General features: G+C 48.7%; 6 protein-coding genes across 6 annotated transcripts; 3 read left to right on the top strand and 3 right to left on the bottom strand.

The window, feature by feature from the left end:
- Positions 1–354: 354 nt before the first annotated feature.
- FTJAE_9982 (uncharacterized protein) lies at positions 355–1,165 on the top strand (the record flags this gene model as incomplete). The annotated part of the gene is made up of 4 exons (XM_037356959.1): positions 355–481; positions 531–644; positions 696–812; positions 864–1,165. 4 exons carry the CDS (start codon positions 355–357, stop codon positions 1,163–1,165), a joined length of 660 nt encoding a protein of 219 aa, XP_037202973.1.
- Positions 1,166–3,340: 2,175 nt separating this feature from the next.
- FTJAE_9981 (FMP27) lies at positions 3,341–12,469 on the top strand (the record flags this gene model as incomplete). The annotated part of the gene is made up of 1 exon (XM_037356958.1): positions 3,341–12,469. The coding sequence occupies one exon, from the start codon at positions 3,341–3,343 to the stop codon at positions 12,467–12,469; it is 9,129 nt and encodes a 3,042-aa protein (XP_037202972.1).
- Positions 12,470–13,036: 567 nt separating this feature from the next.
- On the bottom strand, positions 13,037–13,363 carry FTJAE_9980 (uncharacterized protein; the record flags this gene model as incomplete). Its single annotated transcript, XM_037356957.1, has 2 exons — positions 13,037–13,244; positions 13,314–13,363. The coding sequence occupies 2 exons, from the start codon at positions 13,361–13,363 to the stop codon at positions 13,037–13,039; spliced, it is 258 nt and encodes an 85-aa protein (XP_037202971.1).
- A 1,399-nt stretch (positions 13,364–14,762) lies between these two features.
- Positions 14,763–16,106, bottom strand: FTJAE_9979 (QDE-2-interacting protein; the record flags this gene model as incomplete). Its single annotated transcript, XM_037356955.1, has 1 exon — positions 14,763–16,106. One exon carries the CDS (start codon positions 16,104–16,106, stop codon positions 14,763–14,765), a length of 1,344 nt encoding a protein of 447 aa, XP_037202970.1.
- A 1,448-nt stretch (positions 16,107–17,554) lies between these two features.
- On the top strand, positions 17,555–19,477 carry FTJAE_9978 (maltose permease; the record flags this gene model as incomplete). Its single annotated transcript, XM_037356954.1, has 4 exons — positions 17,555–17,850; positions 17,905–18,218; positions 18,269–18,517; positions 18,567–19,477. 4 exons carry the CDS (start codon positions 17,555–17,557, stop codon positions 19,475–19,477), a joined length of 1,770 nt encoding a protein of 589 aa, XP_037202969.1.
- A 4,095-nt stretch (positions 19,478–23,572) lies between these two features.
- FTJAE_9977 (uncharacterized protein) lies at positions 23,573–24,934 on the bottom strand (the record flags this gene model as incomplete). The annotated part of the gene is made up of 1 exon (XM_037356953.1): positions 23,573–24,934. One exon carries the CDS (start codon positions 24,932–24,934, stop codon positions 23,573–23,575), a length of 1,362 nt encoding a protein of 453 aa, XP_037202968.1.
- Positions 24,935–27,397: the final 2,463 nt, after the last annotated feature.

Genomic DNA, 27,397 nt, shown 5'->3' with positions numbered 1-27,397 from the left:
ACCCCCCCCCCCCCCCCCAAAAGCACACCCAGCTCACAGACATTTTTTATGTGTGCCGATTCAAACCCACCCAATTGGCCCACGGCCCATGTCATGTCACGGGTTTTCATCCCCCAAGTTTTATAGTGGCTTTCTACAATTGGCCTTTGCCTGCTTAGGAAAACTTGAGATTCAGATGCAGCGAGAGCCTCATCAACCTCACTATCAAGTTTGACAAAGGGCCGGCGAAGCGAGCCATGTAACATTATTATTTTCCCTTCTAATATTTTAATTATATCAGTCATTTGGGGTAACCGACATTCATTCTCTTCTCCCCACCCACCTCCTCCATATCCATCCTCATACACATCCATCATGGCCAACGACAGAAATCAAGAGCCTCAAATGGTGTCTGTACGCCAACTGCAGTCCTCTCGTGGTTTGTTTTCTCCCGAGGTTGTTGACCTCGTGGTACCTCCACTGAAATTTGGTGGTTACGCCGGTAAGCTGCTTCATGTGTCCTCGCACACTCCATATTGACAATCAAACAGGGACTGCAGGTGTTTTGGCAGGTGTCGGAGGCTCAATTTTCCAAGAGGCAAATCCCATAATTTGGGGAGCAGTTTCTGGATTTCAATGGTTCACATTGGGAACAAGCTTCTGGTGTAAGTTCACTCACTGAAACCATGTATTGGCCAGCGGGCTGACCTCTCAAGTCACCAGGAGTATTGTTGTAAAGGCATGGGGCGGTGAAGAAAAACTCAAAAATGGCGACAAGACAATTGCCAGCGCAATAGCTGGCACAGCAGCTGGTTCGGTGGGTGGCTTGATAAGTAAGTCATACCACACTGTTGGCGCTCTATTCTTACTGACCCTGTAACCAGGAGGGCCGAAAAACATTCTTCCCGCGATGCTCGTCTTCACAACAGTGGGAGCCGGTGGCCAAATGATTGCGAATCGGATGGCAACTCGAAAGCCAAAGGCTCACGATGAGAAAGAATCGTTCTGGAGCCGATTGTCCCCCCTTAAGAAGCTTACGGATCAGGAGTATAGAGATATGATGTCAGAAAAGATGCTGAGGATAGACGCTGATATTGCACTCATTGATGATCGCATCGCTGAATTAAAAAAGCAGGCCGAAGATGAAGGCCTGAAGGCTCGTCAACATAATAATACTCATGTTTAAGCTGACTCAATTCACTCTGATTTTGTCGTGACCCGTTGAATTCCATGCTCTACTCGCTGGCCTGAAAAGAGCATGCAATCTACTAGAAGATGCAGAACATCCTAATCGGCTTCCCTGACAAGGTATGCGGATAATTGTTGAGTGAAACCATGGACTAATCAAACACCAGTGGAATTTCTGCGGTTTCAGAGCCTTGACATGTCAGACATCTATTGTAGAAGTTGAAGCAAACAAAGAGTTTCGCATGTTTGTATCCCTCACTAATCTTGACTCTCTCAGACTGACAACGCATAACACAGCAACTTTCACTGTTCAATGCAACCTCGTAACGAGGATTGTTACTGAGTAACTGTTAGGGAGGGATGATACGACTCTGCTATGACACGCCACTGTATTACGACTTGGATCACTGCCACGGCGGAATGAAGCAAGAATGACGCAGCTCGAAGTAACTGAGTCGAAATTTGTGGTAGACGAAACAACAATCCCCCTGGGGAACAACGGAGCGACAGTCAGTACCTATGTGCGACTTGGCAGCGTCAGATGTTGTTTCTTGTACCTGACTGTCGAGGTTCATGTTTGATGGTGCACACGTTTTGGTGACGCTAGGGTAACGGAGCTATCATTGCTATGGAGTACAGTAGAAGGATCCATACTGGGATGCATGTTTGATAACGCGGTCCGAGTTCGAATTGGCTAGAGGAACGTTGCAGATAGACTCGAAACTTTGCTGTAAACGAGTATGTCAGTGCTGCAGAATGACTTGTGCGGTTAAATCACATAAGAGAAATTTATTTATTGCGCATATCTTTGAGAAACTTTAAATAAAAACAATTACAAAACTTTGGAGGAGATGAATGTCCGATCCTCCACGGAACTCGAAGAGACATGCATTCCCCGCACTTTGACTGGAAGAATGGCAGAATGGGTAACCAATGACAAAGAAAGCACTGTCGTGATTTGTCGATAAGGCACGGGAAAATTCTAACGCTCGTATGTGGTACAGGAGAGTACACCCGGTTCAAACGGAAGATCGGCTCTGACGGTGGTTGATAAGGCTGGTATGGAGATCCTTAGCACGGTGCATTACCCAGTGCCGCAAAGGGAGATGAATGCGTTTAATGTCTCATGAAAAGTTGGTAATCAAGTGATAACTCCTTTTAACGTCGACAGTCGGACAGTCGTAACACTGCGGAGTTGTTGAGATTGGTGATCATCAACAAATAAAATGTCTTAATTAATATGTACTATAGGTAGGTACTAAGTTAGCAGACGCTGTCGTTTGTTCCCTGCTAATGAGCTAGGCCCGTGCTTCTGCCCTAACTGATCTAACGAAGTGAGGCTCGTGGCTTCAGCTTGGAGTCCTCTGAGTGGAGGCCTTCTCGAATCGATCCAAGCTTCCAGTAGTCGGTAGCAGTACGTACTCGTTATCGCTTCGTGGGCTGTAAGCAGTTCGTCCAAAGACGGACGCAAGAGTCTAAGCGACCAATCCTGTCCATGGCCATCCAATATCCGTCCATCTTCAACGCTATGTATCTCGGACCATAGCCGTTCTTGTCCTTTCACAACCTACTTAACCTATTGACTTTGCATATCCCCCGCCAAAAGTTACGATTTCAAGGGAATCGCCGTTTCTCGCATCTGTCCCTGCCTTGTACTCCTGCGGCAGAGTAACACTCCTTTTCCTAACAACCTACTACGATCCTCGTGGATCCGGACCCCCTTGACGTCACAAATCTCCCCCGAATCCCCTTAGAGCTTCGCGTTTCGATATACTTTCCGTCGATCCCGATAAATACATAAGTCAGCTTTGAATTTACTTTCCGCTCTACTGTCCGCCAACTATCCCTGCTCCGGACGCGAGGATATATGCTTGAACCTTTCCGCCTTCTGCTCACAGCGCATCCTTTTGCGCGTTGCTGTTCGGTCGAGCCTTAACGGGAGTACCACCAAGGAACTCAAAATCCGGCAATAACGACACCTAATTCGACAAAAGCCCGCGGCGATGGCATAGCCCGCCTATCAAATTGGTTGCATATAAAGTGAAGGCATGATATCTCTTCCACAAGCAGGAAACGTAAGTTGCGATACCACGCCACCTTACACCGCTCGTAGCTAATTCCATGTCTCTTCGCAGTTGACTTGGTGGGAGAGGCTCGTGGGAGCCTTCGCAACATGGCTCTCCTCAACCCGACCTTCGTCTTCGGCTGCCTAGTCCTCCTATATCTATCGTCCTTCGTCCTCCTAGCCGTCTTTCGAATTATTACCGGTATCTCTATTCAAAGAATTGGCTACTTCTCCTTGCGCCGACTAGCATATACACCTCGAGATGGATGTAGGATAGAGATTAGGGGCCTGGGGCTCCACGTTCATCGACCAACCTTCGCCCAGCCAACATGGCTCAGTATTGTTCTCAGCGAGCTCGTCGTAACATTGGACATCAACGAGCTGGAAGGAAACAAGCAGGTCGACGTAGACCCCGAGGACAGCGATGCGGAAACGTCGAAGGATAAAAAACCGGACGCCAAAACTACTGCCCGACAACAACCACAGCTACCGCGACGAGCTACGAGCACGGTTGTCCGAAGCGAAACATGGAAGAAACTTACGAATATCAAAGAAAAGATCAAGCGGTTGCATAGGAATATCAGTTGGCTCAAGCTGGTCGACGTTGTCGCGACAAACTCAGCAGTGAATATCGTTGATGTGGGCAATGTCCAGGTCGGAAGCTTCACTCTCGCGGTCGATACGCGCCGAAAGATGGTCGATCGCGTACGCTTTTTTGCCCGTCTAGCTGATCGCCATGGCAAGGACCAACAAGCGGAATGGACTGTCTCGTTGCGCAGCGTCTTGTTCACAGCTGATGGAAGTGAATCCATGGAAGTTCTTGACCAGCTGTTTATCAACGTTCATGGACATCTATACAAGTCTATGGACGGCTTGCGCGAAGCTGCCGTGGCTATCAAGATGGGTCGACTACATATTCCATTCGATGATTTGCAAACGTGCATGAGTCGACTCAAGCAAAGGAGGGCTGAGGTCAAGACTCCTGGGATAGAGGAGGAGCCCGTGGATATTTTCTTGGGCAAGGTAGCACAGGAAATCGATGACCCTGGAACAACGAACGAGGACTTGATGAGGACTGTTTCTGATTCTAAAGAGTTTTTCAGCTCTATTCTACGTGGCATCAAGGAGATTCAGTTTGCCGTGAGCTTTCTGGGCATGAGCAAGAAGGTCCAGTCTATCAAGCCTGGGTCTACCCCAATCCAGCTGAACGCAGCTATGAAAGAGGTGGGAATAGATCTTCACAGGTTAGACTCCAAGTCGCCAGCGCACAGGATGTATTTCCCCGCTGAGGCCATTGCGCACGAGGCACTGGCTGCTGCTTTGTCCATATCTGTTGGCCTGGACGATGGACATGGCCAACCTGAACGTCTCCTTTACGTCCCTATGGCCACGACGACGATCAAGACAACGTTACTCTCCAAGACCGTTGAAGTTCTGCGGGCCAGTACTGTGGACGAGAGAAACGCCAACATCATGTTTGCTAACTCTGTCGTTACGTCGCCTTCGGTAGATCTGGACCCTCACCATCTGCCGCTGCTTATCGCCTTATTCAAGTCAAAACCTAGAGCACCAAGAGCGCAGAACGATAACCACCACCTGATCTCCCGCCTACTGCCCAAAGCGAATTACAAGTTCTCTATGCACGAACCTGTAGTTCGTATAAAGCTGCAGCCTTTGCAAAAAGCTGAGGATCCAGATGATTTCGACCTCATAATTTCCTCGATCTCCTCGATATCACTCGACGTGGAGTCTTCACATAGCCTTATGGCAGATATGCATTATTCCCTTGATGGCTCCTTCAGACTTCAATCGCACGACCTTTACTACCAGACCAATAATGGTGAGCGGTTTAACCTGATTACCACAGAGTCACTCGACATGAAACTACACTTGGGCGCTCGGCCAGATGTTTACGTTGATGTATCTGGTAATCTTCAGTCTGCCTCGATCAGTATGGTCAGACCTGAAATCATCGATGGGCTTCGTCAAATAGTTCAGGAGTTGCGCATTGACGTGGAGCCAGAAAAGGGCACGGTTTCGCGATCCAGGGGTGGCCAGAACTTCTTACGATCCATGCCCAACTGGCTATTAAGAGCACAGTTTGACGCGTCGGACTTCAACGTGGAGATCGCAGGCATTGACGAGGAGATCTCGGACGATACTCGTGGAGTATTTCTCCATTGGGACACTGTCTCAACCGAATACCGTGCCCATCGACTTGACGGACTTCAACGCCGGGCTTCCAGAAGACGTGCCAACAGTCGTTCTATCAGTCAGTCCGACTCGGAATGGACTCCTCCTTCCAGCTCCCCACGGCCCAAAAAGAAACCGCAGAACATTGGCGATGGGCGAAAGCTTACACTCTTTGCCAGTGGAATCGAGGCACAGATCATGGATGCTGTTGACACACTCGAGCCAGAACCCTTCCTCAGTGTACCGAGACTTGAGCTTTCTCTCAGCGCAGCAAGTGATGCTAGTGGTCCAACTTTTAACATCCAAGTTGGTGTCCGTTCGATCCGTGCTAAGTACTCTCTCTACCGGCATTACGCCATTGGAGTTGCTGTCATGACATTGCGCAAAGCTTTCATGCAAAGCGGGCGTGACATTCCGCGAACGAAGCAACATGGAAGCTATGTCGACATCATTCCTACTGCCAACCGGCTGGCACCGCCAGGAACTCCCGATTTTGACCCTGGCTCGTCCACTATTACACCCGAATTGGTTACTCTCGATTTCAAAGCAGCGCTCGTACAGCTGAAGGCCGACATGCCTCATGATCCAGCCATGATGCTACATATGTATGGGTTAGAATTAGGCCGCCAGAGATGGTCTACGCCCTACATCGCAGCAAAACTTGTGCGACTCTATACAGAACCACCTCGCATGCGCAACGTTTGGGCGAGATTGGTGAGCATCAAGTCAGGACGTCTCGATTTCCGAGAATCTCGTCGAAAGACAGCTTATGGGGGTGTTGTTGACGAGAAAATGGTGGACATCGTGACTGAGGCCGTTCGTATTGCTGTCCCACATGAGGTCATCGTCAGCCGCGTGAGTGACAACTTCATCAATGTGATCAAAGCAGTTCAGCAGCTCCACCATCGCTTCAAGACGGGCACCAATGAGTACATCCTCGAGAAGAAGCCCGAAGGACCAAAGTCGGTTCCCAAGGTGTCAGTACGCACACGAAACTTTTTATTCGAGCTTGAAGATGGTGGATTTGAGTGGAAACTAGGCATGATTTACCGCACTGGCCTCATTGAACAAACCCAGCGACTTGCCCGAGAAAATGCTTTCAAGGTCAAACTTAAGAGAGTTCGCGAAGAGGAGATAAGAAGAGGCAGCAGCAAATTCCGATCTCGATCAACCTTCCCCAGAGGACGGCCTGAAATGGGCGATAGACCAAGCAGCAGAAGTCGAAGTGTGGACGCTTTCGAAGAAGGGAGAGATGCACGACCAAACTCCCAACATGGAAGAATTCCACGATACAACCCCAACATCGAATCTCTCCGGGTCAACGGTGTTTCAAAGGTTACTGAACACTATGCTCGAAGCCATCTGGACATGTTCAATGCCCAGAGCTGGAAGAAGCGGATTGATCGTGCTTACCAAATGTCTCAAGACAGCATGAAAGAGTCTCGCGGCCAGTTCTGGGGTGCCAACCAGATCCCCGAAGACATGGAAGACTCCGAAAATCTACTAGAGGTGCCCCCAAGACCAGCGCTTATGGCCGCCGTTATCAGCGACTTGCACTTTATGATTGACAAGCCGACATTCCCTATGAAAGACCTTCCAGATTTCCTTCATAAGATTGGCAAAGGGATGCCAAAGGATATGCAGTATAGTTTACTGGTGCCAATGCATCTCAGTATTGCCATGGGCGAGGCTAAGGTGACGCTGCGAGATTACCCATTGCCTTTGGTGCATATTCCACCGATGAAATACGGACAATCTGCAAAAATACAAGCTGTGTCATTGAAGGCAAACTTCGTTGTCGCCGAGGAGTTCAGGGGTGTTGAGTCGACACGGAGGGTTCGAGTCAACGTTGTCCCACCCAGGAGCTCGCTCCCAGGTTCTTCAAATGAAGGCAGTTTTGCCATCGAAGTCAGACGTACAATAGGGCCCGTCAAGTCTTACTCAGATGTTTACATGGACGTCAATAGTGCTCTTCCTACGCGGATCACTTGGGGTCCTTGTTACCAGCCCGCCATTCAGGACATGATGATGGTCATTGAATCGTTTACCAAACCTCAATTCGATCTATCAGAACGTGTCGGTTTCTGGGACAAACTGCGACTTAACTTTCACTCCAGGATACACATGTCTTGGAAGGGGGATGGAGATGTTCATTTGGCTCTCAAGGGTACCCGCGATCCATATGCAATGACTGGCAATGGAGCCGGTTTCCTCATGTGCTGGCGAAATGACATCAGATGGAACATAAACGCCGACGATGACCCCAAGCGTTTCATCTCAGTCGAAAGTGGCGAGTACATCCTCGCAGTGCCTGACTATAGCCATGAAGTTCGAGACCAGGCCCGGCGACTCTACGATGCTGAAGGTTACCTGCCTGAAGATAACTATAAATCCGAGGCGAGCTTTAAGAAGGTTGTCATGAAGCTGTCAGGCAAGGTCAAAGTCATGGCTGGCCTCATCTTCGAACGCGCTATTGAGGACGGCCAGCGAAGCTTTGAGTTTCGCCCTCATTATGACATCGTCCTCAAAAATCCGCACTTCGCTAAGCCTGATCCGAACGGTCTTCCATACGACGCCATGCGTGGTTTCCGAAGCAGGCACATACACCTTTCTATTGCGATCCATGCCCCAGCTGATCGTGACTGGTTGTCAGACAATCCAGAGCCCTCTCGAAGCTACAACACAATCCATCTCACCCCTCGTTTCTTCACGCACTTCTTCAATTGGTGGGGCTTGTTTGGACAGCCGTTGTCATTGCCAATTCGTCAAGGCAGTCTCTTCCCTGGCCGTGAGAAGAACAGCAAGAAATTTGGCCGACATCTTGCAACTGTTAAGTACAACATCTTGCTTGCGCCACTTTTCCTTAGTCACATCTACAAGCACAAGGATGTCGAAGATCATTCTGAGAATGCAGTCTCTGCAACCGGCTTGAAGGTGCGATTTGACAGCTTTTCACTTGACCTTCATCAACGCCGAGAAGAATTCAATACCCTTGGTAAAGGCAAACATGGTGACGACACCAGTAAAACATCAGGTATCAAGATTCATGCTGCACAGCTTGACCTCGTTAGCGCCGATGTCCGAGCAGTGTCAGCAAGCTTGAAGGGAACAACCACGGAGGCTATTAAGAAAGGATCTATCGCAACATTGATGAGCGAATCTGACGAGAAGCCTGACTTGTCTCGGTTTACTATTCCGGACAATGACTTCAGTTGGATTGATATGGATGATTTTGTCGAGCTTGACTGGATAACACCCACGGAGCCTCACCCTGACACCAAGATCTTACCCCTAGCATACGCCCCTCGCCTGACATATTTCCGACAAACAGACATTGGTGGTGTTATCGCTGGAGACCCAACACGAACTAGTCCTTTCGGAAGCGAACCCACGCATTTCTGTGTGATGAGACATGATGACGATCCCCGTCGAATCCAGGGCCAGCTTATTAAGGATCGCCTTGACCAGCTGGCCAAGCAAATGGAATCTCATGATCGTGAGATGGGCGAAGCGGAGTTGAGGGTCATCAAATGTGATGCAAAGGACCGAGTTGCTGTGGAAGAATTCAAGGCCTTCCAAAAACATACCGACGTGCTGCAAGAGAAGAAGGAATTCCTTGAATCAATGCTAAACCAGGCCAGGATTCGTGCTCCGTCAAGCACCAACAGGAGCAGCAATGATGGCCGCAAGCAATCAGGCGAGTCTTCCATCCCGTTTCAGGATGAGACCATGGAAATCCCAGCTACCAGCGAGTTCGAAAGCGAGTTCAACAATCGCTTTGTTATCCATAATCTACAACTCAAGTGGAATAACACCCTGCGAAATATCGTGCTTCGATACCTTCACCAAAGCAGCCAAAGACGTGGTTTCACCTACTACCTTTCGCGGCCTGCTATCAAGTTTATCCTTGATATTGTCGAAGAGCAAAACAAAGCCAAGTCAAACAATAAGCCAGGCAAGGCCAAATCAACACACAGTCGACAGGGTGGCAGAAGGAGTTCTCGCGCATCTAGCGTTCATGATGACGAAACACCTCTGGATATCGAAGAGCGTATCAAACGTATTCTCAATGACGGTCGCAAGTTTACGTCTGCTACATGGGGCACCAACGCCGAGGGTGTTGTTGAGGGATCGATCGAGGATCTGGTGACTGGAATTGCCGAAGAATTTACTGCCCAAAGTAGCTACCATATTCGAATCATTGCTCCGCAGATTCAACTACAGAGCGACAAGAACAAAAAGAATGTGGTGCTGGCAACTGCTAAGGGTATGGAGCTGAAGGTCATGGAAGTCATGGAGAAGGAGAGAATCTCTGACAATGTCAGCGGTCTCGTTCAGCGCCGATTCTTGGTCAATATGGATAGCGTCCAATTCTTTGTCACACATCGCAAGTGGTTCCAAACCAGCCTTGTGTCGATGTATGTTGGAAGCAAATATGGTGCACCAAGCGGCTCTGCTTGGCCTCCATGGGTTCCTATCGAGGTTGTTTTTGACTTCCAGGCGGATCCTTTCGGTTTCAAGCGCGTTGTCCAGAAAACTTCGGCCATGGTTCGGTATGATAAGTTCAATGACTTGCGCCTGAAGTACAACGATGAGGTGAACACGGACGGAAATGAAAACGCTTCTCAAGTCAATATGGAGAACCGCGTGGACAATCTTTGGGTCGAGTTCCCAACCGCAAGAGCTCTCTGCAACTCATCGCAGTACTATGCACTCTATGTCATCGTCCTTGATCTCCTTATGTACAACGAACCCACGGAAAAGACGCGCAGTGAGCGCTTGGAAAAGATCATCCTCGCCTCGGACTTCAGCGACTTGAGTGGTGCTCCAGCTATGGTTCAGAAGCTGCAGCAACGCATCAGGCAGATGGAAGAGATCAAGGACCATTTCCAGATCTATGCAAAACATCTCGACAAGAAGGGTTGGCAAGACAGAATGCACCTCGAGAAGGATCTGGCAGCCTGTGAGGACGAATTGTTCTTCATGATGAAGGCCATTACCTCTTCACAGAGAAAGTATGATGTCAATTCAGATGACAGCACTGGTCTGCTCAAGTGGAACATTACAATTCGAGACATTGTCTGGCATCTCATGCAAGATTCGAATGAGCCCTTGGTGGAGCTGCAGCTCAAGGATCTCGAGTATGACCGCACAGACAACTCCGATGGTTCTCATGTGAACCTCATTCGTGTTGGTAAGGTCCTTGGCCTCAACCTGCTACCAGATGCCACATACCCTGAGATGATCGCACCATACATCGACCCTGAGAAGCCGCATGCCCAGGAGGGTGAGCACAAGGAGATGATCCGGGTGTATTGGTACATGTTGGAGGCTATAGCAGGCATTCCAGTGATGGACCGCTTCGAGGTCAATTTGTTCCCCATCAAGGTACAATTAGAGCGAGAAGTTGGCAAGCGACTTTTTGAGTATATTTTCCCTGGTATCAATGGAGAAAAGTCGGCCGGCGCCAAGAATGACTCGCCGTTCATGCTGAAGCAGGTCACGGCTGATGGAGAGGAAGACGAGGACTATGAAGATAACAACGGTCTGACACCTTCGTACACACGACAATCATCCTCATCGTCTTTCTCAGCAGGCTCAGGTTCTCTCGAGCTTCGACTTAGACCTACTTTGACATCCAACACGAAGACTGAAGCGCCCCCTGGAAAGGCGTTGAGTGTCAATACGGGCAATGAAGGCCACTCTTTCCGCCTCTTCCGTGCTCCTGGAACTTCCAAGACTATGCTCAAGAAGGCATCTCATGAGTCACTCCGATCTAACATGGGCCCAAGAGTTGGGCTTGCACGTGCTTCCACAGGCCTTTCTTCTAGGGACGGTCGCGAGTCAAGGGATGGCGATAAGAAGTCACGCTTCGGATTGGGAAAGAAACATCACCATGAGAAGCAGCAGTCAGACGACCTTACTAAGATGATGACTCGTGCCAGCCAGTACATGACATTTTCGTCCATCAAAATGCCTTCTGTGGTACTTTGCCTTAGCTATCGTGGCAAAGACAACCGCAACATCGAGGATGTACACGACTTTGTCTTCAGAATGCCCAGCATTGAGTGGGAGAATAAGACATGGTCCAATCTGGATTTAGCCCTGGCTCTTAAGAAGGCGGTTATGAAAGCCTTGATCTCGCATACAGGTGCCCTCATTGGTAACAAATTTTCAAAACATCGACCCAACGCCGAACAGCGAGACAAGTTACGGGTACTGGCCAACAGCTCAGTCCTCATTGCGCCGTCCTCTTCGGGTGGATCTCAACACTACCCGGGCAGTCTGAACGACAGCGACGACTCGAGCCTATATGGCTCATCTCCTGTGGACTTCTCCCGATCACCTCCTAGAAGTATTCGGGCCGGAAGCACACACAGTAGTGTACGACCAGGATCTACTATGCGACGACGCAGCCGAAGCTCGAGTGTCAAGAGTCGAAGGTCACATCGTAACGGCGGCACAGGTCATGGCCCGCAAGCTCCCCATGGCCCCAATGTGCCAGCTTTCCTCATGATGACGCCGCCAACCCCCATTGATGATCATCACCGCAACGATAGGCATCATCACGGAATGGATCTTTTGCGGCCAGCTACTGCAAGTCCACAGAGCAGCATACACAGTATGAGTAACAGCATATATAGCCAGCAGGGCCAGACATTTGGAATAACACCAAGCAATTCCCATGCTAGCAGTGTAAACAGCGCCAGCACTCACAGCAGCATTCCCGTGCCTGTCACTCAACAGCACAGGCCCGGATTTAGAAGAATTCCGACGGGCATCGAACGACCTGCCTCAAGCATGAGCAATCACGATTCTGGGGTACGAAGGAAGAACGGCGCAAGCAACCTCAAAGACAAGCTCAGCGCTCTCACATCGCGTATTGGCAACAGAGAGAGTAGCAGCCCGTCACAGCAAGAGGATGATTCGGAGGCCGTTGACGACCAGTTGACACCCGCAGGACCTAAAAGCAGATCTAGGCGATCTTCAAGCCACACGGGGTCACGGCTCAGCTGGACTCCCGGCAGGATGAAAACGGGGTAAAAATAGGGAGATATCAAGTCGCTTATGAGTGGCAGTGATATGGGTGGCACAGTATATAGAATCTAGGCAAAAAAGGCGTATTGGGTAGGACTAGAGGTGGCATTTTCCATTCTTTTGCATATTTGATGTCCAACATGAAGGCGGAATATGGAGAACATACTATAGCATAGTGAGCGAATTGGATGAGCAAGCGTTGTTCTAGGAACAGGATAGGGATGAACCCTAGATCAGTCTTTATGGAAACGAGGGCGACCTCAGCAAAAGGCTGGCTGGCGGGAAGTTTTATATGTAATACAAAAGAATTGATACATCGTGTTCACTTATTATGGTTGATTTTGTGTGAAATTTTCAACTGTTTATTCATTGATCAAATTATATGACTTCCGTGGTATATGCCACCTCCAGTTTATCCAACCACCAAATGCTATGTCCGTCTCTGCGCCCGTTATAACCAGGCGATGTTGTAGACGTGATAAAGAACGCTCAACGTCAAGAAAATTGTATATGCATATGCAGAAGTAGATCTCTAGGATCCTTTATGATGAAGTTTTGTAGACAGTTGACCATCTACTGTCGTCGACCGAGGATGTTGAACAGACTTGTCCTGGGGTTCTCGACGGCACCGTCAAAGGTCCTTGCTCGGTTGGCTTCGCTCTCGGGAGTGTTGTACTTTGCAAAAGAGCGGTCGAACTTGGCTGATGTGGTGGCCAGTTGGGAGGCCACGTAGCTACCGACGAGAGCGAAGCTGCCGACAGCAACGACAACGGGGAGAGCCCTATAATAAATTGTTAGGATCAAATATTGGTGGAGATGAGCTGAGTTGCTGTCAGTTATGGGGACTTACTTGGGGTAAGCGGCAGGCTTAGCGAGGGCAGGTCTAGCGATGGCGGCCATTGTGTAAGTGGTATTGGTGTAAGTGAAGTTATAGACACTTTTTTTTTTTTTTTTTTTGAGATGATAGTGAGTTGAGAGAACAGGATAGAGCTGGACTGGATTGATGAGTGTGATGATGAGAAATCACTCCATTTTGACGAGTTGGACCAAGTCTCTTATACTAATTTACATTGTGGCCGCCTTTTTTTGCGCTGTTGATCATGAACCGTAGGATTCTCAATTGCCTATTGGGAGTCGGTCGATGGTGGTGTGATTGTAGGTGCTGGCCCCTGGGCTGTCTGACCTATTCGGGCGATTCCGGGGAACCAGGGCATTCCAGATTGGGAAATTTGGGGAATGAAGAGGATATGATCATTGTGAAACGTATTTTCTATCATGAGAAGAATAATATTGCATATTTTATTATTATTATTGTTCGGGGTAAATTCTGTGGTTTGCTGATGTTTTGATTGTTTATGTGGAGCACCAACAGCCCTGCATTCACTGCAACTTCTGCTCTGACTATACTATATACGATAATACGGTATAAGTATCTTGAAGTATATAAAATACAGACACTGAATATGGCAACTATGCCAATACGTCTATGCAATTCGGCTCTTGCCGGAATGAAGCCTTCAGCAACTGTCGACCTCTATCAACCCCTGGCCTCATGCTCCCTCTTCAGGCTCTAAACATCTGACCATGTCAAGGCGGGGTCCACCGAACACCAGCGGCAGCCAACACAAGGTGACAGCTTTTGGCTCAGCCTGGCCTTGTCTCCTGTCAGTGGCAAACCTGCTGAACCAGCTCAGTGGTGCCATACCCCAGATAACATCGAACAAGGACGAAAATGCGACGCCCAGTCCCGACGATGAGGAACCAACTTGGAACTTGGAAGCCTGATTCTGCTTGTCTCTGTGGACCTGTAATCCGCGGCATGTGATTTGTTGTTGACGGCTGCGCTGGTGTTTTGCTCAGAATTGACTTTGCCATATTTCGGGCCTCGTCAGATCATCTCTCATTCTTGGGAAATGATCTTCGGCGAAAGAAGTTCTTGCTGTTATACACGTTAGCCAGTATTACCTGGCTCACATTAGCGACGACAGCGAGGGATATCGCTCACGTTGCGATCATGGTTCTCATCTCGATCAACGCATGTACCTTCCACCCCTTATTGACCTTCATTCCTTGTGAGTCTTCTGATGAGCCTTGTGTTGGCGCTTGTGGTGGGCCTTGTCCTTGATACAATACCCAGCCGGTCTTGATGTGCAGTCTTGACCAACGTGGTAACAACATCATCTTCACTGTTGTAGGTGATCATCAGATCCTGCCTTTTCAAACTATAGCACACCGATGCATTCTCCTACCCTCAATGACCAAAGCAGGTATGTCGAGCTGCAACGATAACGTCCATCTTTCAACCCATGAAGCCCCATCGTTCTGGTCTTGGGATATCAGCCCGGACTATTTTTGTAGCTAGGTCGTACCAACGTGGGATGGCACCGAGCCCATTTCCCCAATAAGTCCACTCGCGCCAGAAATCCAGAACTGCTAGTCCAAGGAGAGTCCTCATGGCGAAATGCGCGTCGTTTCCCGGTTCGTGCAGCCGGCCTGCGTAGCGGATCCTCAGTCTGTTCATGACAACTGCCAGCGATGGTGCAATAGTGTTTTGAAGTGGAATGTACTGTGCTAGGGCCAGATCGATCCAGCAGATTGCGTCCACGAATATCTCGAATTCTCTTAAGAGGACCAGGTCGCCGTGAAGCGAGTATGCAACGCCGATCACATCTCTTCCTTTCTGCCACTCGACGAATCTGCGCTTCAGGTCCTCTGGGGTAATGGCCTCTGTGTCACCGAAACAGAAACGCTCCACTTTGGGCACGCGGTCTTGGACAGCAAACTGATAAGTCCGAATGAGATCTGATGGATTATCAAGTTTGAAGCCATTTTGGATGACGTCTCGGAGATCCCTGGTGTCCAGAATAGCCACACCCATATGGAACGACTTGGCCCCCTTCGGTCCCCGGGACGTGTTCCTGGCTTTGTCAGTGTCGATACAGATGAGCCTGACGTCTCTCATATTGCTGCCTCGGAGCCGGTATGGTAGCCTGTCTGCTATCTCTTTCTTCAAGCGTGGACTGAGCTGATAACCGAATACCATGCGAATCAGCTCAATTGCTCTGCGCCTCCTGAGCAACCTGAAATCCTGGGGCTTATCGTACAGCTCTCTTGAATAAGGTATTTCCAGTGACCATCCCACCATGTCAACCCATACCTTGTGTCTTTCTTTCGAGGTCATGCTAGATCGTCTAGCCTTGTACTTGGCGTATTCCTCTTCCAAGTTCGCGATCAGAAACCGTTTATCAAACTCCAGCATGTCCTGCTGCAGGTGCGTTTCCGATAATTCCTGTGCTTCTCTCTCTGGTTCTGGTCTCTTTCGTGGTGATTTGTCTTTTGAGAATCTCTCGAAGATCTCTTCTAGCTTTCGTGATCTTTCTCTCTGTGAAGCGTAATGGTTATCAACGACCCGTCTTGAAATACGGACCAAGGCGTCGTCTTTATGTATCGGGTCTCTTTCTGGTGCCCACTCTGATTTTGGGACAAACGTGAATCTTGTGGGTTGTGGTGGTTTCGCTTGAGACGACAGCTTTGGTTGTGGTGGTTTTGATGATGGTCTCACTGAATAGGGCCTTGTCGTGTAATTCTGAGTTAGCGATAGCATGCTCGGCAAGGCCCGCGGCCTCGCGTAGACCTCGAACATGAGTATTATGTCCTCAAATGTCGCGTCAATTTCCCACTAAATGATGATGGGCTGTGATTCGTTAGCCCGGGACAAAGACAAGACTGCTTCCGTTGGTGTTGAGTGAGTTTGATGAGAATCCAACAGCTTAGCACGTGACCCCGCCTGCAGCCAGCCTGAGGCTCAGAGGTAACCAGCTGTGCAGTGTTGGCATGAGTTCCATTATTGCCAAATCATTCTTCACAATGATCACAAATGTCTTGAAGCCACACAGAATGTCGATTGATGTCGCCTCGCGTGGTATCAGTAAATGTCATCGATACTAAGAAGCATGGTTCAATGGCGGATGATTGGCGACGGCGGATTGTAGTCAATGGCTACAAAAACGTAGGTGATAAGCTTAAACCGAGTCAAACCCAATTGGAAACCACTCACATCAACAGGAGAGGGATGGCAGCTGTTACAGACTAACAATGATAATCAATGCATTGTGGTTTGCTTGGTTGAAGCACATTACCTCACTAGCTATTACTATCAGACCCAACACGAACTGACTGTTCTTCTCATGAGAAACACCATTCCCCTCAGGCTTATAAGAAGTCTGCTGAAACTCTAGGCTTTTACAGGCAACGTTGCCGCCGTCACGCCAGACTTTTTATTAGATATTTATTTATTGGGGAACCCAGACCGAGGTAGAGTAAGGGGATCGGACCGACTCCAGATTTTTGCGCGAATGTTGGTGGGAGGTGGGTTGAAATTCTTTACAGTTCCACTATTGAGCTTACTTGAACCTGGTTGAGAATCATAAGATGGGGGAGCCTGGGTTGTTGATCAAGTGTTTTACTGAGTTGAAGAGTGAAACTGTGTTTATCATCCATGGCTACTACATCTTGAATGGGAGAATATAACCTTCAGCTCTCATTGGCTGGGTATGATCGCGTACCTGTTTACAGGGCCCCCTCTGCTGCAAGAAAGACTCTAAACGTCCCCCATGGGCAATTATTCAGCGCCCCAACCCAACCCCCAGTAGTCTATACAAACTATTACCATTGAATATCCACCAAACTCCGTGGCCCACGGCCCGAACAGGAACCCCAAGCACAAAAGTGACGTGTTGGTCACCAGGTTTAGCTCTCATCTTCGCCTCTAGCTAATTCTTCTCTGCATAAGCCATTGACCAATCGATCTGCTTGCCCCCACAATGTAAGGCAATCAATGTTCGTTCCATCTTTGAATTCTCTCTCTCTTGGATGGATCTGGAGACTGAAACTCTCTCCATCAACAACACAAAACTGCAACCATGAAATATCTGGGGAATCGTCAATAACACCCCCGGACATCGAGAGACAGAGAGAAAGAGTCTAACTCTCAGCCATGGTCTCACTCGCTTACGACCTTGGAAAACCGCGAAATTCGACATGAGACTGCACTGGTGGAATTCAACACCATCCACCAGCACGAATTCAAAGATGGGCCCTTCCAGTGAAGCTATCCCCATCCCCACTGATGCACGCCCCATTCCTCTGCCAGAGCTACCAGAGTTCGCGACAGGTTCGCCCAGGAGTAGCGAGCCCGAGCTGGAATCTCTACCAAACGACCTCACCAATTCGCTATGGCTACCGCATTCTCATGCCTCCGATTCAACAACGAGGCGAGTCTATCGCGGTTTCGCGGAAGAGAAAGAAGCTACCTTCTTTTCATGCTGTCGACAGTACCCAAAGGCAGTGGGATGGTCTTTATTGCTCTTCCTGACTGTGGTCATGGAGTAGGTCCTGAAATCATATCATATCAGACTGCATAGCTAAACAAACATTCGCAGAGCCTATGACAAGTCACTTGTAACTGGTCTCTTTGCTTTTCCTGCATTCAGAGAGAAATATGGAGAGCCAATTCTGCCAAAGGATACACCAGCTGAAGATCAGATGTATGAGATCTCGCCGTCATGGCAGATGGGGCTGCAGAACGCCGCAATTGCATGTGAAATCATCGGACTTTTGGCACACGGTTACATCACAGATCTCATTGGATACCGAAAGATGATGCTTGCCAGTTTGTTCTGGATGTGCATCGCTGTGTTTCCTGCATTCTTTGCCGACAGTATCGGCGTCCTATTAACATCACAAGCTCTATCTGGTATGTTTATACACCAACATTCATACGAAAATAACTGACCGTATCCTCAGGGCTATCATGGGGTGTCATCGAAATTCTTGCTGCAACCTATTCAGCTGAAGTCGTGCCAAATGCTTTGAGACCGTTTGTTCTCAGCAGCATCAACATGTGCTGGCTGGTTGGACAAGTCATCGGCACCGGAATCCTCCGGTCTCTCGTTCATGAGACCTCTCAATGGTCTTATCGACTTCCTTTTGCGCTTCAATGGGCGTGGGCGATACCGTTGTTGTTCGGCGTGTGGTTCGCGCCCGACAGCCCTTGTAAGAGAACTCACTCTGCTAACCACAACGCAACTAACATGGCAAACAGGGTGGCTTATACGCCATGAACGAACAGATGAGGCGAGAAAATCTCTGACTCGTCTGACTAATAAGAACAGTACCGATATAGAGGATACTATCTCACTAATGAAGCACACCAACAAGATGGAAAAGGACTCCAACTACGGAGGAGCCAGCTATCGAGATCTCTTCAGAGGAGTCAATCGCCGAAGGACAGAGATTTCATGTATCGCCTGGGTCTGCCAAGCATTCAGCGGCTGGTCACTCACATCTTATGCACCTTATTTCTTCGAACAGGCTGGTTTCAGCGCCTCTATATCCTTCAACCTCTCAACCGCCTGCTACGGTGTCGGCATCATCGGCGGTATCATTGCCTGGATCCTGCTCCCCTTCGTGGGTCGTCGGAAACTATACATATACGGATTGCTCGCTCCCATCTGCTTGTTGACCGCTGGCGGCGTGGTATGGGTGGTGCTGAGCGATCGCACTGGTGCGAACTGGACCTTGGGCGGTTTGATCATCGCCATGACTTTTATTTACGACATGACCATCGGCCCCGTTTGTTACATCGTGGTTGCCGAAATACCTTCTACCCGACTGCGAGTCAAAACCGTCGCTCTCGCACGAGTTACATATAACCTCTGTTTAATATTCAACAACATCATCATGCCCAAGATGCTCAACCCATCTGCTTGGAACATTGGCGGCGCTTCATGTTTCCTCTATGCAGGAACGAGCTTTTTCTGTCTGATATGGTGTTATATCAGATTACCCGAGACGAGAAACTTGACGTACCTCGAATTGGATATCCTATTTGAGAGAAAAGCACCAACGCCAAAGTTCAAAGAGCTTCAGGATAGGCTTGAGGATAGTGCGTATCTATCCATGACGAGGGCGGAGCGATTGACAAACTGGCATGGCTGGTTAGCATATTCATAATAATGATTTTAATGATATTCATTTGGCGTTCACGGTGGTTCAACTACGTGATTTGTTCAGTCAAGTTATCACGACGTATTGCACGAGGCTCCCTAGTTTTCCGACACCAAGAACACAATTCCTAAAGCCATTCTTCAACTTTGGAGGCTCCTGATAACGTCTCCATAGCATATGCTGCGGTTATTCGTTGACCCCTTACTGGGTTTGCTTGCTTAGGACAGCCCATTTCAGGGGCTTGGACATTTGACGGAGCGAACATACGACACTGCGCATTCATTTCAGATCACAAACAACCACCAATTCACTGCATCAACATACCTTGGCAGTATGTAAAATATAACCTCATGCCCCATCTCTCTACTACCCGTCGTTAATCAGGGCTTGGACCTTGTATGAGATTCGGTCAGGCCTCCTAAAGAGAACTGTGTAAAGTCAACTTGATCCCACCAGATAACTTATTGTAAATGACTCTTACTATACTCGAGTCTAATCGTACGTTAATCACAGCCTTCAGATCCTATTGCACAGGGTCATGTCACGTAATCAGTATGTGCGCCATGATCTTGGGCACAGATGTCAGGCCTTGATTGCCTGTTGTTGGTCGCTGTCACGATTTTCAAATTTCTTTGTCCTACCTGTATCAATCACACATTCGTCTCTTTCCTTAAGCTTGTTGACGACATGTAGCGTACATCTATGGCGGTGATGATATGATACTAATGTGATCACTACAGAATGAAAGATCCTTATGATTTGGGGCGTATTTATGCTCGCCATCATGAGAATCTTTAATAAAACGAACTATACTGCCAAATTGACTCGATTGTCAACATTTCAAGATTCATTTCGATTCAGTCTTGACGAGTGTAGTCTCGTCAGGTTCTGAAGCACCATCCATCAGAGACAAGGGTCCAATTCCACCCCCCGATATCAATATTTGCTTATATATTACTTAGGCTGTATCATCATAAGCTTCAATTTGAACGCAACTTGCCCAGGGATGTAGGATGAAAAAAGCCTACATAGTTCCCCAGCTCAAATTCGATGTCACCGAATAGTCGGCATATTTATTGATGAGTGGCCTTACTAGGAACTCTTACTAGAATGATGTCGAGGTCTTTCGACAATCAAGCTTGATCAACTTGGACTCTGAGTGTTCATTTTATGTCAGATAATACGGCAAACACTCGCAATATGCAAAATTTGAATTGATACAAGCCATATCAAGTTCAGCTTATTACTATCCCCAACTCAACAGAAATGGTCCTCAACTTTCTCGTGCTTCTTTGACATCTCTTTAGGTATGAGTGAGTACGACAATCTCAATGTATGTTTCTGCAGACAGACAGCAACTTGGGCTACAAACTGCTGTATGGAGACATGCTTTTGATCTGACCACAGTCTCACATTATAACTTGAGGAACCATTTGTCCCGGAACATGGCTCCTTCGTCCTTTGAAGATAACCCATACAGTCAGCACCAGCAGGTGTTGTTGTAGCTACTGACTTTCGGTTCACCGTCTTCCATCTTATCTCATCGCCTCGGCACGACCTTGGCCCTTACCATGTAGTAAACATACTCGTTCAAACGAAGGAATGATCTGTAAGGTTATTGTTTATACGGATAGTACTGCACCCACATCAAATCCCACATATTATCATATCAGCACCAAGTGTCAAGCGATGGATCGCACTCACATACTGCGCACAGCGAATATCACTATCATTCACCTGCCTATAACTCCTCTAACTCCTCTATAGTAAAGAAAGGATAGTCAGAGTATTTCGTATCTTTAGGCACTTATGTGAGGGCGTCTATCGTAGGACCTTTTGCCCTTGTAACAGAAAGTCTTGCCTCCTTCTCGTCGTGGCTAGTCCCCCGACTATCATGCCAAGCATCCTGCACAAGAGCACATGCTCGCGGTTTCATATCCAGTATACTCCCTAAACTCGTAGATTAGTACATATGTCCAGCATAAACAGGTTATCACTTCGGCCTCTCGTAGTCTTGGATGAGCTAACCCTGTCCATCGGCATCAGGGCTCATCAGGGCTCACCATGCCCTATCGTCGTCAGCTCGGTGAGCATATCCAAATGATAAACACAACCCTCCCCACAGAATAGCAATCAATACACCGCCTGGTCAAATGGCTTTATATCCTCTGCAGTCACGAGATAGTAAACAACATGTTGTAATGAGCGGTCTAGAACATTTTTCCCTCCTGGGCATAGGAGATTTGTCTCCGTTACACACCCCTTGGGGCCCTGGAGGCATTATGGAGCCAGCTAAGCTACTGCACAACAAAGTACAGTGCAGCAAAGAGAACCCTGTTGAAAATCTTGCCGTTTTGGCGTTATTTCCCTTATCGCAAGCGGGGAGTTTGTCCATTTTGCCCGTGGTCAAAACATCGACAATTAAAGCGCTTGTATGGAGTAGCCCTGCCCTTTACCAACCCCTGACTAGCGTCTGACTCAATCCATTGTTGCGGCTTTTACCCCCACAACAAGAAGGAAAGGGTCTTCTAGAAGTTCTTTTGTTCTTTGTCCCGCATCTGAGGAACTCCTGTCACTGTTGCTGGCATCATCGCTCCAGTTTTGCCCGGATGAGAAGCATAAAGAGAAGGTCCATAACGAAGCACATAAACTGAGGGAGTGAAATAAGCTTGACAGCCGAGATTGCCAGCAATCCCTTGTCATGAGATCCAGTAACCGTTGACCACGCAATCTCAACAATCGGTGACTGAGACAACAGCGTCAACGTGCAGGTAAGTAGTCTGTCCAGCGCAATGTTAATTTTTTTTTATGAGGTGGTTGGTTGGGCATTCGTGCATTGCCCAGCCCAAATGTCGCTTTGCCGCTTTTGGCGCAGGTAATGAGGTCCACGAATTGAATAATTACCAAACAAGTAATAATAAAAAAATTAGAAAAATGTCGGGTTAGAAATAGCCGAAGGGTCCAATGTAAGAGGGTATTCGCAGTGGGTTGTGGAACACGAAAAATAATAGTAATATCTTGATCAAAATATGTAAATGTTAACAAATGGATATCCAAGTAAATACACCGCTCAATGTCTTCCTTGACATGCCATGCCGCTTGCGCCTATGCCTCTCCTCGTCTCAAAGACGGTTGCTTGTGAATGTGATATGTATGTACTGGTGACAGTCCTGCGTAAGAAAAAAGATATGATCTCCTGATTCGCCAGACTCAATGCTCTGTTCCTGCGGTCCTAACAAATGCCAACTCCTCTCAACAAATGCGATGACTCGCTCTCTATCCGAGTCTTCTCCGACCACGTCCCAAGGTTCTCCATAAGCCCGGCCTTGAGCGGGATTTTGTTCAGTTGCATCCGATCCCGCTTGGGCGGGGGTCAAATGCCGAAAGGGCCTGTTTGAAAATGAAATATGAGAAATTTTGGTCAATGTACAAGAAACAAATAAGTTCCTGGCAATCCTGTGATTGTGCGCTTTTCTCCACCTCGCGGTGATAAGAAAGGGGAATAAGTAAATAAAATAACGTGTAATAACGGGAAACTCCTGAAAATGCCACTCGCTTTCTAGAATGATCAAGTATTCCCATGTCTAATGGAAATTGTGATTGGTTGTCAGGGTGTGGTTGGCCGATGCCCTCATGGTGTAATAACCTTGACTGCCGAGGCCCAAAATGTTTCGGGTTCGTGTTCGGTGGCCAATCCCCTTGAGTGTTGGTAATTTCGACCCGGTTTTCCCGAGTCAGAACCAGGTCAATCGCTTTGCTCTGGTTCCGTCAAAAGTCGTGTTGCACTTTCTCCGGGGCCTATCGTCGGGTGGTGGGACCATCGCTCGTGGGCATGCTTCCAAAACCCTTCCATTGAGATGGGGGGCAAAAAATTTGCATCATCGCATCCAATGGCATGGTTAAACGTCAGAAACTCCATAATGAGTCCACGAAGTGGGTCCCAAATCGGCTGCACTTCCGTGGGTTGTCCTGCCTGAACCGGCCTCGTTGCAATGCAAAGAAACCATGGCCAGGTACATGACGTGTTGCATGTCGTAAATCGAGAAATTCAAGGCTTTTGATTTGTGGTGTCGATTCTGGGTACGGCACAGCGATGGAAACCTAAGCTGTGATAGGAATCCAGCGAGCCGGGACACCGTTTACTCCCATCTCGTAGGGCTTCGTTGAGGTTTGTCGTGGAGGAAGTGCGAAACGAGCTCGGCCCGGTCGCTGGTCGTCGAGCTTTCCGCGCTTGCGCATCGCCATTTCCATGACAGCGATACGGATGAAGTCGGAGTTCTCACGCATTTCCCGCTGTCGCATGCCTGGGACAGATTGAGTGGGGACCTGCGGCTGTGGCTGCTGAGGGACAGGGGCTGGCTGCGACTGGAGCGATGTTGATGGATAAGAGTTTCGGGTAGAACCCGGGGCTGTTCGGGAGCGCTGGATCTTGTAAGTTCGCATCTGAATTGATGCAGCAAAAGTTCCGGCGAAAACGGTCTTGGTTGGCGGTTCGATTCTTGCGTTGGTGGTAGGATTGAGATAACGGCGAACTGCTGCGGAAGGCATTTCCTCAGAAACGGGTGGCCGACGCTCATCAGCATAGGGAACATTGGGGTCGATGGTGAGAATAGATCGAGTTAAGTAATCATCCGGTGGGATAGAAGGAAGGTTCAGAACCGAGAACGATCGGGCCGCTGATCGAAGGGCTCGGAGTGAAGCGGTGAGATTTGACTTGAAAACAGACCTCAAGGGCTTAAAGGGCTCCAGGAACTGAGACTTGGGCTGAGCCTCCTCAGGCTGGTTGAGAGTGCTGAAGTCCAGCTCATCGACATCAACATCTTCTCGGGCCAGTGGATGTTCATCAACGGAACCAGGTGGAGAGATAACAGGCTCCAGCGACTTTCGCATAGGAGTCAAATTAGTCCTGCGAGAGCATGGACTAGGTGTCCTTGGGCTTCCGAGAGATGAGAGGCACTCGCTAGAGAATGACTCGTCCAGAGATGGAATGGAATCGATGGAATAAGTTCTTGTTGACATACTGGAGCCAATGTTGCAATCGCTCACACTATCATCATCGTCGGCAACTTCCTGAGGTGGGGATAGAAGCATGTCCAGAGGGCTACCGAATGTCCAGCTCAGTTCCTTTTCTGAAGCATGCTGACAGTCAATAACCTCCTGCACAGTTAGGGTCTTCTCGGAACGGCGGCGGCGCCTTTGAAGCTGCTTATGTCGAGGAATATCTGTAACGGCCAAGAGTGCAACGAGAGACGGTGAAAGCTTATCCGAAGATCGTGAGTCACTGCTTCGTTTCCTCTGTGACGAGTGACGCTTTTGAGGATGGGCGCCATATCGGTTGTTGGTGGTAGGAATCTTGACCGGGCTTGTAGGTGTCGTTGACCTCGTCGTCAGACTAACTGTTGTTTTTGGTGGGCTCGAAGGGGCAAGACTTGAGGTCTCCCGCCAATCCTTGCGTTTAACCATTGTTGCATTGGAGTTCGGTTGAGCTGGAGATTTGGTGACTGTAATGTGCTTGTTGCTATCGTCATACTTTGGCGACCAGCGCGGAAGTGAGAATGTAGTCGACTTGGAGGTCGCTGCCGTTGAAGTCGCCAATTTGGAGTTGTATGTTGGTGATGGCTGATATGGATAATGTACACTGTTTGTTGGTGTTGATATTTGGTGATGAGGAGAGGAAGTATCTAAGAGAAGAGAAGAAGATAAAGGTGAGGGTGAGGAGGAGAATAAACGTGTGGGAATGGGAGTGAAGGCAGGAGATAAAGAGGGAGTCGGAATAGACAAAGTATTATGATGACTAGCACCGGTAGTACAAGGGGAAGGAGGGCGCTGATGGTGGCTCTCCCTCTCACGCTGCGCCAGCATGAAAGAGCGTGGAGTCATCATCCTGCCTGTAGTGGCCACCCCCCAGTCCGAATTCCGGGATCCAAGACAGGGCAAGTGCGACACGACAGGGTGAGACTTGGGGTCGGTACCTTTGATCCTGCCTTCGGGGCTAAGAGCCAGGGGGGGTTTGGTGTGTTGGCAGGAGTGGACAGTGGGAATTGGACAGTGGCAGGCGGGCAGGCGCTGCAATCAATCTGGCAACAGCGGAGCGGAGTGGGTCTTGTCGGTGGCTCTTCTGAGGGGAGGAAAGAAAACTCAGGACTTTGATCCTAAGTGACAACAAATACTTAGGTAACTTAGCATAAGTCTAGGATACCTTCTGATGGCTTTATTTTGACAACCTCGGTCAAGATCTGATGCTTTCTTGTTCGTCCAGGGCTCTCTAGGGGTTTTGGCAGGAGCCAGAAGGTCCTCACCTCGTCAGAATGCCCTGTGGGCCTTGCTGCAGCGGCAGTCAACTCCCACGCCTCAGCTTTTTGCGGACGGAACAGATTTGAAAGGTTTCCCGAACTTCTTTTTTTGTCTGCTGGGTCCTGGATTGCTTTGTCACAGGTCTCACCTCGCTTATTTTTCTTTCTTTTTCTCCAATTGAGGCCCTCCCTCGTTTGTCGATCAGTCCCCTGATCTTGATTGATTGACCTGACTTTTAATGATGTTTCCTCCCTAAAAGGACCCTTTTTCTCGGAACAAACTGTGTAACCCTGCCTAGGCTGAACAAGCTTCGATTCCAGGCCCAGCCAGTGTCGGATATGAGATCCGCACCGCGAAACCGGAGCGCCAGAAGTGAAGCAAAGCAAAGCAAGGCAAGGAAGACCAGTCCGGGGATGACCGCGTGTCCGTCTTGTCCCCAGCGAACTGTGTACACAGTAACGAGCAGTTTCAGTAACGTAAACACGAAGCTCAGGATTGGTTCGTCGATCAAGGGTGACGCTTGCGAATTCGTTAGAGCCCTAGAGCTCAGGTGAAGAACGAATCACGTCTTTGATAGCCAAGTGGCTCTCGAATCGAAGTTTGTTGAAAGAACGAGCCGTTTGGATTACGCTACCGCGGACAACGGGTCGTGTCGTGCCTTGCAGCGCTGAAAGGGTTTTGTTGCTGTCGTGTAATGCTCGTGTGTCTTCATCCAGATGCCGCAGGGGTCTGTTATTGACAAATCAGATTAGACAAGGTTGCTGATCTTAGGGCCGCGGAGAAGCTTGCTTGTTGTCCATATCGGCTTCCAATATTGTTTCAATAACACAGAACTGCCGTCCAGGCACAAGAAACACAAAGTTGTTGTTCGCAAAAGATATGATCCTCTCGTCCTCTGGTGAGCGACAACGACAGCAATGAAAGTATTTATTCAACACCGATGTATGGCCACGAGGCCACGGGAGGGGCGTGTCCAGACTGGAATAACGGGACCTTGGGCAGGGCAGCGCGCCAAGCAATTGTCTGAGATTGAGCTCGACAGTTCAAAACCAAACCACAAATATTGGTCAAACTGGCGAGTCACAAGGAAGCTTGTGTTTCGGGGTCCAAGGTCCGCTCGAAGCGCCAACGAAGAGCACAGCCCTTGTAACAGTCAGTAACCGTGCCAAAGCCTCGCTCACGCTTCTATCGGCCACACGGAAGGAAAATGGGTGAGAATTGGTCAGGCTCGTTGTTCAGTCGAGCAATATCAATATCGCATGCAAGGATCTCAAAGGGATTTGATGAGCTGCACAATTTATCAATGTGACAGTGGACTGACCAGACCTTTTGAAAGGACAGGACAAATAGAGAGGAGCCAGCTGGCGCAACAGATAACGAGCCGTTTGGATGTGTTCCACTCAGAACCCAGCAACTTCAACCGCCTATGATATGATAGATACGTGCCAGTATCTGGAACACAACTGATGGGCGAGATACGAAGACTATTTGAATCTAGCTGCCTACGATTCCTACTAAAGGTGGCAGGTACTTGTTGATTCCTAGTGCAAGTTGGGGGTCACGTTTCGGAACTTTATCGCGTGCCCGAGCTGATAAGACACCTCACCCAGCATCCAGCCACCAGTGAGAACT

The sequence above is a fragment of the Fusarium tjaetaba genome (genome assembly GCF_013396195.1).
Source record: "Fusarium tjaetaba strain NRRL 66243 chromosome Unknown NRRL66243_c0000229, whole genome shotgun sequence".
Lineage (NCBI taxonomy): Eukaryota > Fungi > Ascomycota > Sordariomycetes > Hypocreales > Nectriaceae > Fusarium > Fusarium tjaetaba.
Note: the sequence above shows the minus strand (reverse complement) of the source record. Positions and strands in the feature narration are given on the sequence as shown.